General features: G+C 41.7%; 1 protein-coding gene across 4 annotated transcripts in view; it reads right to left on the bottom strand.

The window, feature by feature from the left end:
- ntrk3a (neurotrophic tyrosine kinase, receptor, type 3a) overlaps positions 1 to 17190 on the bottom strand; it is a 256450-nt gene that overhangs the window by 24087 nt on the left and 215173 nt on the right. For all 4 annotated transcript variants that reach the window (XM_071326246.1, XM_071326248.1, XM_071326247.1 and 1 more), the window contains one exon: positions 8582 to 8712. In XM_071326246.1, coding sequence (XP_071182347.1) covers positions 8582 to 8712 — 131 coding nt within the window. The remainder of the gene's footprint in view (positions 1 to 8581; positions 8713 to 17190) is intronic.

Below are 17190 nucleotides of genomic sequence, written 5' to 3'. Positions count from 1 at the left end.
GCCTTGATGAAGAGTGATGGTGACAAGAGAGGAACAGTGATAAATGTGCCCCTTGTCACCAACCGGGATCACCATTATACTGTGACCCCCCTCCTTCAGCATCTAGGTACCTTTTATGACCTTTGAACTTTAATATCCTCAACCCCTGTCAGTTGAAATTCGCATTTTAACACAGAGGTTACAGTCAAAATCTTTACGTGAAATTGAATAAATCAAGCGCAAGAATTACTGACAGTCACTTCTCATTCAAGATTGTGACAGTACAAACCCACTGCGTTTAAGGATGGATTTGACACAAATGTCATGTGACCAGCTACCAATATCATGTGATAATTTAAACAGGATTTTTTGGGGGGGGGAGAATAATGTATGACTCAATTTCATTGTGCACTAACTCAAAATGGATGTCCCTGCAACAGGTCCTGTGTTAGGTGTCTCAGCATCAACTAGAGCTGATGTAACACAATCCCAATAGACCTGATTAACCTCGAAGCTGTGAACATCTATACCTTCGTAATAATGGGTTGTAAATTCATGAACAATCATAATAGGTACACAGGCTGTTTGCTGGCTACCACTAGTGTTCTAAAGTACCTAAGTAAAAATACTTGAAAGTACTACTTCCATGCTTTTTTGGGGTATCTGTATTTTACTTTACTTTTGATATTTATGACAACTTTTACTTTTACTTCATTACATTCCTATAGAAAATTATGTACTTTTTACTCCATACATTTTCCCTGACACCCAAAAGTACTTGTTACATTTTGAATGCTTAGCAGGACAGGAAAATTGTATAATTCACACACGTACAGTGAGGGAAAAAAGTATTTGATCCCCTGCTGATTTTGTACGTTTGCCCACTGACAAAGAAATTATCAGTCTATAATTTTAATGGTAGGTTTATTTGAACAGTGAGAGACAGAATATCAACAAAAAAATCCAGAAAAACGCATGTCAAAAATGTTATGAATTGATTTGCATTTTAATGAGGGAAATAAGTATTTGACCCCTCTGCAAAACATGACTTAGTACTTGGTGGCAAAACCCTTGTTGGCAATCACAGAGGTCAGACGTTTCTTGTAGTTGGCCACCAGGTTTGCACACATCTCAGGAGGGATTTTGTCCCACTCCTCTTTGCAGATCTTCTTCAAGTCATTAAGGTTTCGAGGCTGACGTTTGGCAACTCGAACTTTCAGCTCCCTCCACAGATTTTCTATGGGATTAAGGTCTGGAGACTGGCTAGGCCACTCCAGGACCTTAATGTGCTTCTTCTTGAGCCACTCCTTTGTTGCCTTGGCCGTGTGTTTTGGACCATTGTCATGCTGGAATACCCATCCACGACCCATTTTCAATACCCTGGCTGAGGGAAGGAGGTTTTCACCCAAGATTTGACGGTACATGGCCCCGTCCATCGTCCCTTTGATGCGGTGAAGTTGTCCTGTCCCTTTAGCAGAAAAACACCCCCAAAGCATAATGTTTCCACCTCCATGTTTGACGGTGGGGATGGTTTCTTGGGGTCATAGGCAGCATTCCTCCTCCTCCAAACACGGCAAGTTGGGTTGATGCCAAAGAACTCCATTTTGGTCTCATCTGACCACAACACGTTCACCCAGTTGTCCTCTGAATCATTCAGATGTTCATTGGCAAACTTCAGACGGGCATGTATATGTGCTTTCTTGAGCAGGGGGACCTTGCGGGCGCTGCAGGATTTCAGTCCTTCACGGCATAGTGTGTTACCAATTGTTTTCTTGATGACTATGGTCCCAGCTGCCTTGAGATCAATGACAAGATCCTCCTGTGTAGTTCTGGGCTGATTCCTCACCGTTCTCATGATCATTGCAACTCCACGAGGTGAGATCTTGCATGGAGCCCCAGGCTGAGGGAGATTGACAGTTCTTTTGTGTTTCTTCCATTTGCGAATAATCACAGAAACTGTTGTCACCTTCTCACCAAGCTGCTTGGCGATGGTCTTGTAGCCCATTCCAGCCTTGTGTAGGTCTACAATCTTGTCCCTGACATCCTTGGAGAGCTCTTTGGTCTTGGCCATGGTGGAGAGTTTGGAATCTGATTGATTGATTGCTTCTGTGGACAGGTATCTTTTATACAGGTAAGAAACTGAGATTAGGAGCACTCCCTTTAAGAGTGTGCTCCTAATCTCCGTTCGTTACCTGTATGAAAGACACCTGGGAGCCAGAAATCTTTTTGATTGAGAAGGGGTCAAATACTTATTTCCCTCATTAAAATGCAAATCAATTTATAACATTTTTGACATGCATTTTTCTGGATATTTTTGTTGTTATTCTGTCTCTCACTGTTCAAATAAACCTACCATTAAAATTATAGACTGATAATTTCTTTGTCAGTGGGCAAACGTACAAAATCAGCAGGGGATCAAATACTTTTTTCCCTCACTGTATCAAGAGAACATCCCTGGTCATCCCTACTGCCTCTGATGCAGCGGACTCACTAAACACATGCTTCATTTGTAAATTATGTCTGAGTGTTGGAGCGTGCCCCTGCCTATTCGTAAATAAAAAAAACAAGAAAATAGTACCGTCTATTTTCTTAATAAGGAATTTGAAATGATTTATACTTTAACTTTTAATTCTTACATATATTTTAGCAATTACATTTACTTTTGATACTTATGAATATTTAAAACCAAATACTTTTAGACATTTTACTCAAGTATGATTTTACTGGGTGACTTTCACTTGGGTCATTTTCTAATAAGGTATCTTTACTTTTACTCAAGTATGACAATTGGGTACTTTTTCCACCAGTGGCTACCACCTTAATCAAGCCCCAACCGCAATCCAGGAGTACTCCTCTAAAGTTGCATAGATATTGATCGCTTTATCTAGCATTAGTAGTGTGTTACAAGGTACACACATTATGCCCCTGGTTGAATGACAGATGTAGGGTTTTGGTCTTAGTGCTGCAACCAATCCCACTGAGACCCATTTAGGATCAGGAAGTCTATGAACACCCTTAAGCATCACTAACAATTAGCTATATTATAACATGCCTCCTAAGACAGCCAGACATATGTTGCTTTTTTAAAGACAAGGGATCACTGAATAAGTCAGGGGCAATACTTATAAAAGACTGATATGGTATTTATTAATTGAATCAATATGCTCAAGGATGGATTGGACAATACAGTCCTTATTGCATAATCTTGATGTGTAATTAGATATAAATGTCTGTCAGCAACAAAACTGGGGTCTGTTCACAAGGTCTTTTCTTGTTGTTGCTAGAAATGCAGGGCTAATGCAGTAGACAGCATGGTCAAAGCCAAATCTACTTCCTTCGGCTGGTTACATTTCAGGGGAAGGACAAAATTACTGGGGGGTTTCAGAGAAAATGAAAACTTCTCAGGAGTGAGCTGCTGTGCTCAAACTGCATGCACCAGGCATCCAGTCAGCTTCCCCATCTAAAAACCAATTTAGGGCTGCTTATTGTTTAGATAACTGCAGGCCTTAACACACTGAGGCTGTGTGTGTGTGTGTGTGTGTGTGTGTGTGTGTGTGTGTGTGTGTGTGTGTGTGTGTGTGTGTGTGTGTGTGTGTGTGTGTGTGTGTGTGTGTGTGTGTGTGTGTGTGTGTGTGTGTGTGTGTGTGTGTGTGTGTGTGTGTGTGTGTGTGTGTGTGTGTGTGTGAGAGAGAGAGAGAGAGAGAGAAAAGAGGCAAACACAGATGGTTAATGCCCACCAACTGTAAATATTGCTCATAGTTGTTTGTTCCAACTGACAGTTTGTTATCCAATTAATGCTATTTAGCCTTTTATTTCATGATCAGCACCATTGAGATCAAGAATTGCAACAGTGAAGATATAACACACTTCTTAGGCTTGGGCATTATATGATTTTCAATACCGTAAAAAAAATGGTGGTTGGGTGCTTAAGTCAAGTATAATTATAAACTGGTAGGTTCGAGCCCTGAATGCTGATTGGCTGACAGCCGTGGAATATCACACCGTATACCACGGGTATGACAAAACATGTATTGTTACTGCTCTAATTACGTTGGTAACCAATTTATAATAGCAATAAGGCACCTCGGTGGTTTGTGGTATATGGCCAATATACCACAGCTAAGGGCTGTGTCCAGGCACTCCGCGATGCGTCGTGCATAAGAACAGCCCTTAGCCGTGGTATTTTAGCCATATACCCCCCCCCCTCAGGCGTTACTGCTTAAATATAATAAATAATTAATACCCAGCTCAGGGCTCCAGCTATGCATTTGGTTTGCTAACTTGCTAAGTGGCTAAATATCATGAGCAAGTTTCTTGGTTACAGCAGAGACATACAATCCCCTCCTGGATGGATATCCCGGTTGCCAACAAAAGTATTATTATTATTATTTTAGTTTTTTATAGCGCCACTTGTGTGCACTTCCGGTAATACCATAAACTCCGGTATGATACAGAAATGGTCTGACGATATGAAAATCTGGATACCACCCAGCCCTAACACACAAAGTGACACAATACATCTTGACCCAAAAGTTGTGATATTCAAGTCAACCATAATGACCTGTACAGCATGTAATACATGCTTCAAATTATGCCAAGTTAACCTGCTAGTGAGATATTTAGCCCTGAATGTGATTTCCAGAGAAAACTTTCTCACCCATTAGTCAGCTATTGTCACTAGGGTTGAATGGCGGAAACCCGGTTACTGAGATTTACCGCCCAAAACCACTCCCTTTTCCCGGAATAAATAACTGAGAGAAACCAGTATGTTATAATATACTATTTATGTGAACAGCATGGCATGAAATGGAACTTAAATGATATGCAATGCTTAAATCTGTCTTCTCTACGGCCTATGCATGATGAATCATCAACACTCAGGGTGGGGACAGACAGCCCATCTCAGTATGAAGTGCAGTTCACAATGACTGTAGACCTATCATCTCATCATGGTAACTTTTTTTCTTGTGACAGGACGGCCTACATTTGCTGCAGCATATCCTATGCTACAGTAATGTAAAGACTGAATGTGTGTCTAATTCACCCATCTCCATCTGGCTTCACGGGGTCACCTTCTTTTTTTTATTGTACATTTTTTGCAGCTCCAGAGTTTTAAAAACAGCTTATCACTCGAATATTGTTGCTTTAAATCAGTGCATGCGCGAGCACTCTCTCTCAGTCTCTCTCTCTCTCTCTCCCCATCAATTCCATTCAAAAGACATCCAAAATAGATAACCCCATTCTAGATTTATATACAGTGCATTCGGAAAGTATTGAGGCCCCTTAACTTTTCCACATTTTGTTACGTTACAACCTTATTCTAAAATGGATCAAATACATTTTTTCCCTCAACAATCTACACACAATACTCAATAATGACAAACAAAAACATTTGTTTTGTAATTTTTACAAAAACTGAAATATGACATTTACGTAAGTATTCAGACCATTTACTCAGTACTTTGTTGAAGCACCTTTGGCAGCGATTACAGCCTCAAGTCTTATAGGGTATGACGCTACAAGCTTGGCACACCTGCATTTGAGGAGTTTCTCCCATTCTTCTCTGCAAATTATCCCAAGCTCTGTCAGGTTGGATGAAGAGCGTCGGTGCACAGCTAGTTTTCTGGTCTCTCCAGAGATGCTATATCGGGTTCAAGTCAAGGACAACTCAAGGACATTCAGAGACTTTTCCCGAACCCACTACTGCGTTGTCTTGGCTGTGTGCTTAGGGTGAACCTTTGCCCCAGTCTGAGGTCCTGAGCTCTCTTGAGCAGGTTTTAATCAAAGATCTCTCTGTACCTTGCTCCGTTCATCTTTCCCTCGATTCTGACTAGAATCCCAGTAAATGCCGCTGAAAAACATCCCCACAACATGATGCAGCCACCACCATGCTTCACCGTAGTGATGAGCCCAGGCTTCCTCCAGACGTGACGCTTGGCATTCAGGCCAAAGAGTTCAATCTTGGTTTCATCAGACCAAAGAATCTGGTTTCTCATGGTCTGAGAGTCCTTTAGGACTCCAAGCGGGCTGTCATGTGCCTTTTACTGAGGAGTGGCTTCCGTCTGGCCAAACTACCATAAAGGCCTGCTTGGTGGAGTGCTGCAGAGATGGTTGTCCACAGAGGGACTCTGGAGCTCAGGTGTGTGCCTTTCCAAAGCATGTCCAGTCAATTGAATTTACCACAGGTGGACTCCAATCAAGTTGCAGAAACATCTCAAGCATGATCAATGGACACAGGATGGACCTGAGCTCAATTTTGAGGCTCATAGCAAAGGGTCTGAATACTTATGTAAATAAGGTATTTCTGTTTTTATACATTTGTATACATTTCTATAAACCTGTTTTCACTTTGTCATTATGGGGTATTGTGTGTAGATTGATGAGGAAAAACATTTATTTAAAACCTTTTGAGCTTTTTCCTAGTTGTCCGTTTGAGTTTTACTCTGTCAGAACCTAACAGTAACAAAATGTGGAAAAAGGGAAGGGGTCTGAATACTTTCCGAATGCACTGTAAAGCCCTATATATAGATTTCCTAGCCTACCTCTTTCAGGTAATAGATTATATGCAGTATTAGCCTTATATTTAGCTAATTAATGATGGGTTATGCATAATAAGCTTATAACTTATAGCATCGGTCTCTTGCGCAATACGTACTCACATGTGCTCTGCTAGCCTCTCTCCTTAAAAAAAACGCTCCTTAGCTCTTGGAGTCCCATGCAGGAAAAGCTAGACTAGAATAGCTTGCTGGACATGATCTTTTTAGCATTTCTTATACTAATAGACTATTCGAAGAGGGATGCAAGCTCTTGGTTGCTGAATGTTAAATACAGCAGCCAATATAACTCACGGGTAGTTTGAAAAGGATTTGAAAGGATTGGTCATGGCTCACATCAAAACCATTATCCCAGAAAAACCCACTCCAATTTTTATACCGCCCCAACAGGTCCACAGATGATGCAATCTCTATTGCACTCTACACTCTACATTGCCCTTTCCCACCTGGACAAAAATAACACCTATGTGAGAATGCTATTCATTGACTACAGCTCAGCGTTCAACACCATAGTGCCCTCAAAGCTCATCACTAAGCTAAGGACCCTGGGACCAAACACATCCCTCTGAACAGCTAATCAAAGGGCTACTCAGACCCCTCTTTTACGCTGCTACTCTCTGTTTATTATCTATGCATAATCACTTTAATAACTCTACCTACATGTACATACTACCTCAATTACCTCGACTAACCGGTGACCCCGCACATTGAATCTGTACCGGTACTCCCTATATATAGCCTCGCTATTGTTATTTTACTGCTGCTGTTTAATTATTTGTTCATTTTATTTTCAATTTTTTAAGCATCTATTTTTTACTTAACACTTATTTTTATTAAAACTTCTTAAAGCATTGTTGGTTAAGGGCTTGTAAGTAAGGATTTCACTGTAAGGTCTAGTTGTACTCGGCGCATGTGACAAATAAAATTTGATTTGATTTGAAAGATGAGTGAATACACAATGGCGGTAGGCTATAGCAGTTATTTATTCAGACCCATAACCATTCAATCTTTGTGAAGAGAAGTGAAAGCCTTCTGCATCTAATTCTAGTCCTATATTATTCAATAATGTCATTAGAATGATGAAGATATGGACAACAAAACGTATTTATTTTAGGCTAGCCGTTGAAAGCAAGGAAGGAACAAAGCAACAATTGTGAGAGAAAGAGGTAGGCAGGTAAATAACATTAGGGGAAATATTATGAAAGGTATTTATGGGTCAGCCTACTAATTATACAAATAGGCACTAATTAAAATTAAAATAACATTCTCTAGCCTATCTTATAACTTTGTAGGCCGCATGTACTGCACCAGAATCCCATATGCTCTCTTTATCATGGTTTGAACGATGTGCATAATTCCAGTCTATATAATACAATACAGTACAGTAATACAGTTCACACTCAAAAAGATTTGTCTACTGGAGCTAGTAGGATATAGCTAGCTAGCTACATCTATGGACTTTTATGTTTTTCTGTCATGCGTAGCCTAAATCATATATGGATTGGATAACGGCACAATCACTTGGACAAAATTTCTCTCATGAAGTGTATTTTATGTATGGCTTTATTAAATGTTTGAATTTTTGATCAAAGCTCTGATCAAATCCAGATATAGGCCCATTTATATGCTTTTGAATGACACTCACGGTTTTGGCGGGAAATACCAGCTTAGCCGGTGATTCATTCTTGGGATGGAACATTTGTAAAATACCTGGAAAATATTCAACCCTAGTTGTCACCTCATAGTGGAGCCTCATACATTCAATCTGATACGAGACGACCAACACGGTACTCATAGTGACCTCAATGATTATTAGTATGATTATCAATCTACTCTATTGCAAAAAAATCCTATTTTTATAGATCCACATCTCCAAATCCTTCTTGTGGAGGCAGGTGGCCATGGCAGGGGGGGTGGCCCCGAGAGCCGTTCAAGGATCAAGATAATACAAGTCAGACGCTGAGTGCTGAGAGGCCCTGACCTCTGTGAGTGGTCTGCTGTAACAGGAGAGGGAAATGGCCCTGTGTAACTGAGAGATCATCTCTTACCTTGACAGCCACCAGCATCTTGTCCTTGGTAGGGCTGAGGTTATAGCACTCTGCCAGAAACACCTTCCCAAAGGCCCCCTCTCCCAGCTCCCGCTTCAGAATGATGTCCCGACGCTTTATGTGCTGTACATCTGTAGATAGAGAGGGAGAGAGAGAGGGAGAGTAAGAGGGAGAAAGAGAGGGAGAGAGCGAGGGAGAGAGTTTAAGTAGCAGATCCAGTATCAACAAACCATCAGTGTTTGACAGAATCAAAATTAAGTGATGGTTCACTGATGGGACTGGTAAGTCTTAAATCCTGCTACACTCTCAGAAAAAAAGGTTACAGTTTCCTTGGGTACAAAAATATCAAAATACACGTAATGTACCTTCAGAGGTACACATATAATCTCACATGGTACTGGTTGATACCTTTTAGGGTACATGTGTGGATAATCTAGTATAATGGGACATTTTTGTTCCCAATATTTTGAATAGAAAGGTTTAATCATCACACACTCTCAAAAAAAGGGGTACGAAGGTTCATTTCTGTTTTCTCGGCCGGAGGCATGGATTAGTGGCTGGCGAGTGGAAGTGTCATACCAGTTTAAGTGGTCTATGGTTATGTTAATTAAAGTTTGAGCATGTCCGCTGCCAGTTCTGAAGTCTTTATAAAGGTTTACATATTGTAAGAGCATGGGACAATAAAAAGCTGTAATTAATATTATAGTGACCTTACCCCAACACTGAGCGACCTTGTCAAGAGCACCTGCCTTCACCGTTGTTAACAGAACTGAGGGGAAACAGTGCCCGACAGGCGGGGGCGAAGGACACTGTCGACCGGTCACCCCCCGCCTTCCGCTAGCACAGCAGGCAGGAGGCTGGGGCGACCCTTTGTGGGTGCTAGCTAGCTAGCATGCTAACTAGCACATGGTGTCGCCACAGACAGATATTTCACCGGATGTATAACTGTGAAGCATCCGGTTGGCGTTTCCACTCACTACCAAATATGGTGATGAGACGGAGCTCAGTGGCCGGCAGTGGGAGAAGATGGAACGAGATGGATTTTGGGAAACATTCTGATAATTTACTCCTTGACTAAACATTTGATCTCAATACAGTTTTCTGTTCCCAAATATACAATCTGTTATGAACAGAGCGGACTAAGTTTTGTCAACTTTACCCGTTGCCAAAGTTTCAAAACGTTGCGTTGTTTAGAAGGTGTGCAAAGGCGAATTGAGTTACTGCACAAGCGCAGTAACTCAATGCTAGAACGCGCCAATAGGATCTCGCTAGCTCCTGCTTGGCTCTGCCTACCTCATTGCTTATTCTGCCCACTCTGGCTCATTTGTTCCCATTTAAAATGACAGGTTGTGGTCTATCTTGGTTTAGTTATAAAGTTCTTTGGTGTCACCTCCGCCTCCCACCTGCTGTGTACCAGACTAGCTGGCTAAACTAGCACACTCTTTTAAGGTACAAACTGCAAGGGTACAACTATGTGTATAACTAATGGTCAAATGGACGACTTGCCAGTGACAGGTGTTTGTACCCCTTTAAGTAGAATTCTGTACTTTTTTTTCTTAGAGTATATGATGCGTCAGTGGATCTAATTTGATTAACTGGCTAGAGGCATAGAGCCATAAGACCTGCTGTGGAGCTATAGAGTGTTAGAAGAGATGTGAGGGTAAAACACATGATGTTGTTACTTACTTACGGCATACATAAATAAACCACAGTTATAAAATGTCCATTGCCCTGTAATAATCTAACATCTTAAAACCTGCGCACCATAGCAACTGGAGTGAGGAAATGTTCATTCAGTTCCCAACCAATAGGAAAACAATGCTGAAAAGGCTAAATGATCCCTTTCCCTTCCAAATGTAAAAAATGTAATGATCCGAACAATCCAATCAAACCTGGAAAATGTCAGGAACCTGTCTGCAACCTGTACAGTGGTAAAATGGTGGTGAAATCACAGAGTGTACAGACAGTATTAGTCCTTAATCTCAGTGCTTTCCACGTGTTCTGCGTGGCTGAGAGTTGTTGCTGGGGGAGAGTGGCTTCCATATGGCAAGTCACAGCAGCAGCTGGTATTTACTCAATACAGGGGTTCTGGATGAGCTGTTGTCCAACACCAATACCCACTACTGTCCAAGGTCCAGCCAAGCCCAGTACCACAGATACCCCTGGAGGACTAGGGCAGAGCAGAGGAATAGATAAATACTGAGGGATGGGTTGGACAAAGCTCTCATTACATTTACATTTACATTTTAGTCATTTAGCAGACGCTCTTATCCAGAGCGACTTACAGTAGAGTGCATACATTTTATTACATTTACATACTGAGACAAGGATATCCCTACCGGCCAAACCCTCCCTAACCCGGACGACGCTATGCCAATTGTGCGTCGCCCCACGGACCTCCCGGTTGCGGCCGGCTGTGACAGAGCCTGGGCGCGAACCCAGAGACTCTGGTGGCGCAGCTAGCACTGCGATGCAGTGCCCTAGACCACTGCGCCACCCGGGAGGACCAAATTACTATTGCTTGGTTGGCACAAACTAGTCATTGCGCTCACGAATCACCAGTAAAATTGTAGCTACAATATGTAATTAGCACCAACAAGGCAATAAGAAATTATCAACACCATGATAGCACTGCAAATATTTCTGCTTGAACCACAAGGTTCAAAACATCTTAAAAACATGTTTTATAATGGATTGCACTGGACTGTGATAAAAAAAGAAAACATTTTTTAAAAAACAGCAAAAAATATCAGGGTGCAGAAATAAATCATTGTTTTTGTCCCTCTGCAATTGCTTATTTTATCCCCTCCCTTCTCAATTTCACAGAAAGACAGTGATAGGTTTACAATAAGCAGGTGGCTATGGGTATGCTGGAAGGTGTGCCATCCATCCACACAAAGCAATTAAGGAAGTTACAAATAGCTTGGGTTAATTGTCTCATTACCACAGCGGTTGTAGTGCGTTCACCTCCCTGTTTATATGGGCGAGGGCACCCATTCAGGGAGGTTACCCTCACTGGGCCTCATCTGTCTCAGTGTGGACCAGCAGCACAGAGCACACAGCTGGGACAGAGCAGGACACAGTCTTCATCCTAATTAGGCTGCTTTGCTTTGGCAGCACAGATGTTGACTCCACTGCAGTGAAAATGACAGAAGACCAAACTAGAGCTGATTTGGATAGAAATGCTGGCAAATTGTTGCTATTTGATTGGGAATGTAGTAACCGTAGCAATTTACCCTCCCACTCTCTTGCACTGTCTACTGTTGACCATAAAAATGACAAACAATAGTGCAGCATTTCATTCAGTCCAATCACAGCATCACTAGCACTTGACTTCTGAATGATGACTATGCAAATGCTGCTGTTTTCGAGAGTGACTTTTCATCAAAAGTGACTTCTCATTATATTATCTCTGTTTAACATATTAGAGCTCAAACACAATTGTACAGATGAGTAAACAGATGTGCCAAATATTTGACAAATCTTCAATCTATCAGTAAAAGGCCACGTTTGAGCACTTGTTTTTAATTAAGTAGTTTAAGTAGTTAATTCCCATTTGAACACGTTTTAATAGCGTCTGCTATAAGATCAAAATATTCCCTGGAGTAAACAGTTCATGTTGCTACCATTTGGCTTGAGAAAAAGTAGGAAAAAACATGTGAGGAAACTGAGGCAACAAAATAAATGAAGCAATCTCTGCATGCTCGCTATGCCGGTCCTCAGATGTACAGTGCCTTCGGAAAGTATTCAGACCTCTTGACTTTTTCAATTTTTTGTTACGTTACGGCCTTATTCTAAAATGTATTACATTTTTTTCTCCTCAAATCTACACACAATACCCCATAATGACAAAGCAAAAGAGGTTATTAAGACATTTCTGCAAATGTATTACAAATAAAAAACTGAAATATCACATTTACATAAGTATTCAGACCCTTTACTCACCACTTTGTTGAAGCACCTTTGGCAGCGATTACAACATCGAGTCTTCTTGGGTATGACGCACACCTGTTTTTGGGGAGTTTCTCCCATTCATCTCTGCAGATCCTCTCAAGCTCTGTCAGGTTGGATGGGGGGCGTTGCTGCACAGCTATTTTCAGGTCTCTCCAGAGATGTTTGATCGGGTTCAAGTCCGGGCTCTGGCTGGGCCACTCAAGGACATTCAGAGACTTGTTCCCTGAAGCCACTACTGCGTTTTGTTGGTTGTGTGCTTAGGGTTGTTGTCCTGTTGGAAGGTGAACCTTCACCCCAGTCTGAGGTCCTGAGCGCTCTGGAGCAGGTTTTCATCAAGGATCTCTCTGTACTTTGCTCCGTTCATCTTTACCTCAATCCTGACAATTCTCTCAGTCTCTGCCGCTGAAAAACATCCACACAGCATGATGCTACCACCACCATGCTTCACCGTAGGGATGATGCCAAGTTTCCTCCAGACATGATGCTTGGCATTCAGGCCAAAGAGTTCAATCTTGGTTTCATCAGACCAGAGAATCTTGTTTAGGTGCCTTTTGAGAGTCTAAGAGTCTTTAGGTGCCTTTTGGCAAACTCCAAGCGGGCTGTCATGTGCCTTTTACTGAAGAGTGGCTTCCGTCTGGCCACTCTACCATAAAGGCCTGATTGGTGGATTGCTGCAGAGATTGTTGTCCTTCTGGAAGTTTCTTCCATCTCTCCAGAGGAACTCTAGAGCTCTGTCAGAGTGACCATCGGGTTCTTGGTCACCTCCCCGACCAAGGCCCTTCTCCCCCAATTGCTCAGTTTGGCCAAGCGAACAGCTCTAGGAAGGGCCTTGGTGGTTCCAAACTTCTTCCATTTAAGAATGGAAGCCACTGGATGCCACTGTGTTCTTGGGGACCTTCAATGCTGCAGAAATGTTTTGGTACCCTTCCCCAGATCTGTGCCTCGACAAAATTCTGTCTCGGAGGTCTACGGACAATTCCTTCGACCTCATGGCTTAGTTTTTGCTCTGACAGGTGTGTGCCTTTCCAAATCAGGCCCAATCAATTGAATTTACCGCAGGTGGACTCCAATGAAGTTGTAGAAACATCTCAAGGATGATCAATGGAAACAGGATGCACCTGAGCTCAATTTCAAGTCTCATAGAAAAGGGTCTGAATACCTATGTAAATAAGGTATTTCTGTTTATTATTTTTAATACATTTGCTAAAATGTTGTCATTATGAGGTATTGTGTGTAGATTGCTGAGTTCTTTTTGTATTAATCCATTTTAGAATAAAGCTTTAACGTAATTGTTTGGGGAAAAAGTCAAGGGATCTGAATACTTCCTGAAGGCACTGTATAGTCCACTTCCTTCCTGTATCATTCAGTGTTTAAGTTAGTAGAGTAGAGCATATTTACTTTTTTCCAAAAGCTTCCATAATGCCCTCTCAACCCACCTCCATGTTCTACTTCTAGCAACACCATTACCCCTCGCTCTCCAAATGTTCCCAATGGTTTTCATACAGTTCATATTATATTTGTCATTTTATTTTTCAATGTTGAGGGCAGATGGTGTCCCAAAACAAGTGTTTGAGGGGATCCCGGAAAGCATCGGCATGTCTGTTAGTCTGTAAACACCCCTTCAGCAGGCTCAGACTGTTGCACCTCACAAACACAAACCACTGGTCTACATACAGAGCAGAACACCTTCTCCTCTGGACTCGCTCTTCTCCTCCATGAGATTCATCCACAGGCCTCTCACCTGAATCTGTGTCAACTTATTTTATTAGATTCTATTTCTCTAATGCAGAGGAGCAGAATGAATCTCTATCAGCACATTTCCTCCCCAGGCTCTGGCAGACAATGTAGAGCAATCTCTCTTTCAGAGCTGCACTGTTGTCCAGGAGCTTTGGCTGAGGGGATGTTGAAGAACACTATAGCAAACAGAGGGATGCAGAGCATGAAATAGGAAAACAATCAAAAACACTAGAGAAAAAAAGCATATTGAAGTGCCCTGCCGTTGGCACATCTATGGATTACAGACCTACAGTATCCTACACTAGGAGATGTTCCTGTTGCTTTGTCGTACACTCGATAGGCCAATGCATACATGTGGTACAATACCCTCAAACTTGCTGATCCATTCAAAGGTCAAATTAGTTCGATTTTCCATTGCTCGTACACACAATATCACAGTGAACGCCGCCATACTGTAAAACCCAGTTTACTCACAAAAACATCTATCATATATTATGTGGTATGGGATGTTGGTGTTGACAGAAGGAGAGATCAAGGAGAGACAGACACACAGAGAGGATATCATACTTGGGTGATGCTGGGAAAGTGTGTATTCAGAAAGTCTTGAGGGGAAACAAAAGGCAGGGCAATTCACGCCTGCCGTAGAAACCTGGATGCTGAACAGCACTGTAAGCAAACACGACAATCACATGAATAAAGAATGAGCTTTAAAGCGTGAGCAGTGGTGTGTGAAAAACACGTCTCATTGTGTCTGGAGAGGCTTGTGAGGAAGGAAACAGCAGGCCTCACTTCAGGGCATTACAACCATCCAAGGTTGGTTGGAAGATTGTAGTGTATGTATGAAGAGGGCCGAACATACGGCACATCTGGAGTCAGTGCCAACCCTCTCAGCAAGGCTCTTCACAAAACAAAACAGGCAACGATGAAGCCAAGCCCAGAGAGAGATCCAGACTGGAAAATCATCATCATGTGGTTATAGTCTTCTTATGAATAGTTATTCAATATTGAAGAAACATATTAGAAAATTGACCTGAGGGTTAACGAGACACTGTGGGAAAACACCACAAGTGTTTTTCCTGATCCTCGCCTTTCCAACACCTGTCGGTGTTTTTATGCCCATGTTGTTCTTTAAAGTGCGTCTCATAATTATGTCAGAACAGGGCTGATGGAAAATCTCCTTAAAAGCTCCAATGCATTCAAATGTGTTCTGAATAGTTTCAGGGGTGGCTAATACAGGTAATGCGCACAAACTGACTTGAATTTACTTTGGAGTGAACCAGCAAGGTAACACTCAACACCCACCTCAGCTTGGTGAAATTGGATGACCTCAAGTGCAGATGTTGGGGAGATGAATTTGAGTGAAATTGTGCAAGTCTAAATGTTTTTGGGTTGAAACAGCATCATCAGATGCTATAGAGACTGCATGCAGTCTGTGTTGCATAAACTTTATACAGTGTGTCATCACCGTGACTGTACAAATCACACACATCATCTGCTGATACAAGAGCTATAATTTGACTTAAACATAGAATGGCCAACTCTACCTATCATTTATCAGAACCACTTTAACATGTGACTGGAGAATGGCAAGCACAGATTTCCTCAACAGAAGATGTGCTATGTGAAACACAATAAGAAATATCCTGAAGTCATTTTTAAGTACAAAACATTCTCCTGCTGTTCGTTTGATTCATCAAAGTAGAGCCTGTACGCTCGATATGTGAAGCTTCAGTATTTCATTTAGAGTTTGACAAATTAAAAGTTGATACTCTCCCGCGAGTCTAGCATGTTATTAAACTGTTATTGAGACACTGTCAAGGTCATATTAACTTTCTGACTTGTGTACTGTAGCAGACGTTGCATCCATGGATGGATACAGTAGCATAGCAGGAGGTGGAGCGCAGAGCAAGGTTACAGTCTGCGGTGCGGTGACCGTTATGCCACTGGGCTGCAATTAGAATGCTTTTAAGGAGTTGAGAGACTCACATTTGCATACATATAGCTACGTTAACTATTCACTTCAAGGAAGAAATTAGAGGCAGAAAGAAATAAGCAATGGATTAAGTAACACATAACCAACAAGCGATGAGATGTTTGACCTGTTGATCACAATACTGTATGTTCAGTAATGTATGAGAAAAGGGCTTCAACCATGAAGGATACTACAGCTGATTACTCTCCTTTTATCCTAACAAATGTCCTACAAAATATGTTTATTTTCTCAAGAGGCTAGTTGTTTACTTCAAGATAACCCCGAACTCCCACATTCATCCTTAAATTGAGCATACACATTGCTGTGTTGTTTTCCGGATGACGGGGCTCCTTGGGTGTTGTTTTGGGCCTAAATCCAACAGATGAAGACAGAGATGGATGAGGGAAGAGGCCACGACATCTGGCTATGGGTGATGGAGCAGGGTTACAGCCAATCTCTGATATTGATTACATCTGGACAAAATTAATCTCTTGCTCATGATCTCTCTGTAGGGGACAGCCATTAGTGAACTGGTGCTGGGGGTATAGAGAAGGGAAGAGAGTGGAGTAGGGGGCAAACAGGCACTAACACATGGTATCAGGTTGTGAATACTGTTATCACCTTGCAACATAAAATGACCTGCCTAAAGAAAAGGAGATGAGAAAATGTCGTGAGTGAGTGAGTCCTCTAGTAACAATATTGTCTTTTACTTCTTGGTGACCTTTGTCATTGCAACCATTCCCCATAGACTGACAATTCTTTGAGGTGATTTGAAATGCTTCTGGCCTGAAGCTCTTCAAGTGATTACTTCTCAAATAAATCAATTTAGACAACACCTCTTCACTAGCCTTATCTGCATTTCATCATGAATATTTTAAAGGAGCTCATTATGAAAAGCTAGAAAAATAAAACCATTCTTTAACTTAATCTGGCATAGAACCAGTTT

Source organism: Salvelinus alpinus, chromosome 9 (assembly GCF_045679555.1).
Source record: "Salvelinus alpinus chromosome 9, SLU_Salpinus.1, whole genome shotgun sequence".
Taxonomy (NCBI): domain Eukaryota; kingdom Metazoa; phylum Chordata; class Actinopteri; order Salmoniformes; family Salmonidae; genus Salvelinus; species Salvelinus alpinus.
The sequence above is the reverse complement of the archived record's forward strand: the minus strand, read 5'-3'. Positions and strand labels throughout refer to the sequence as shown.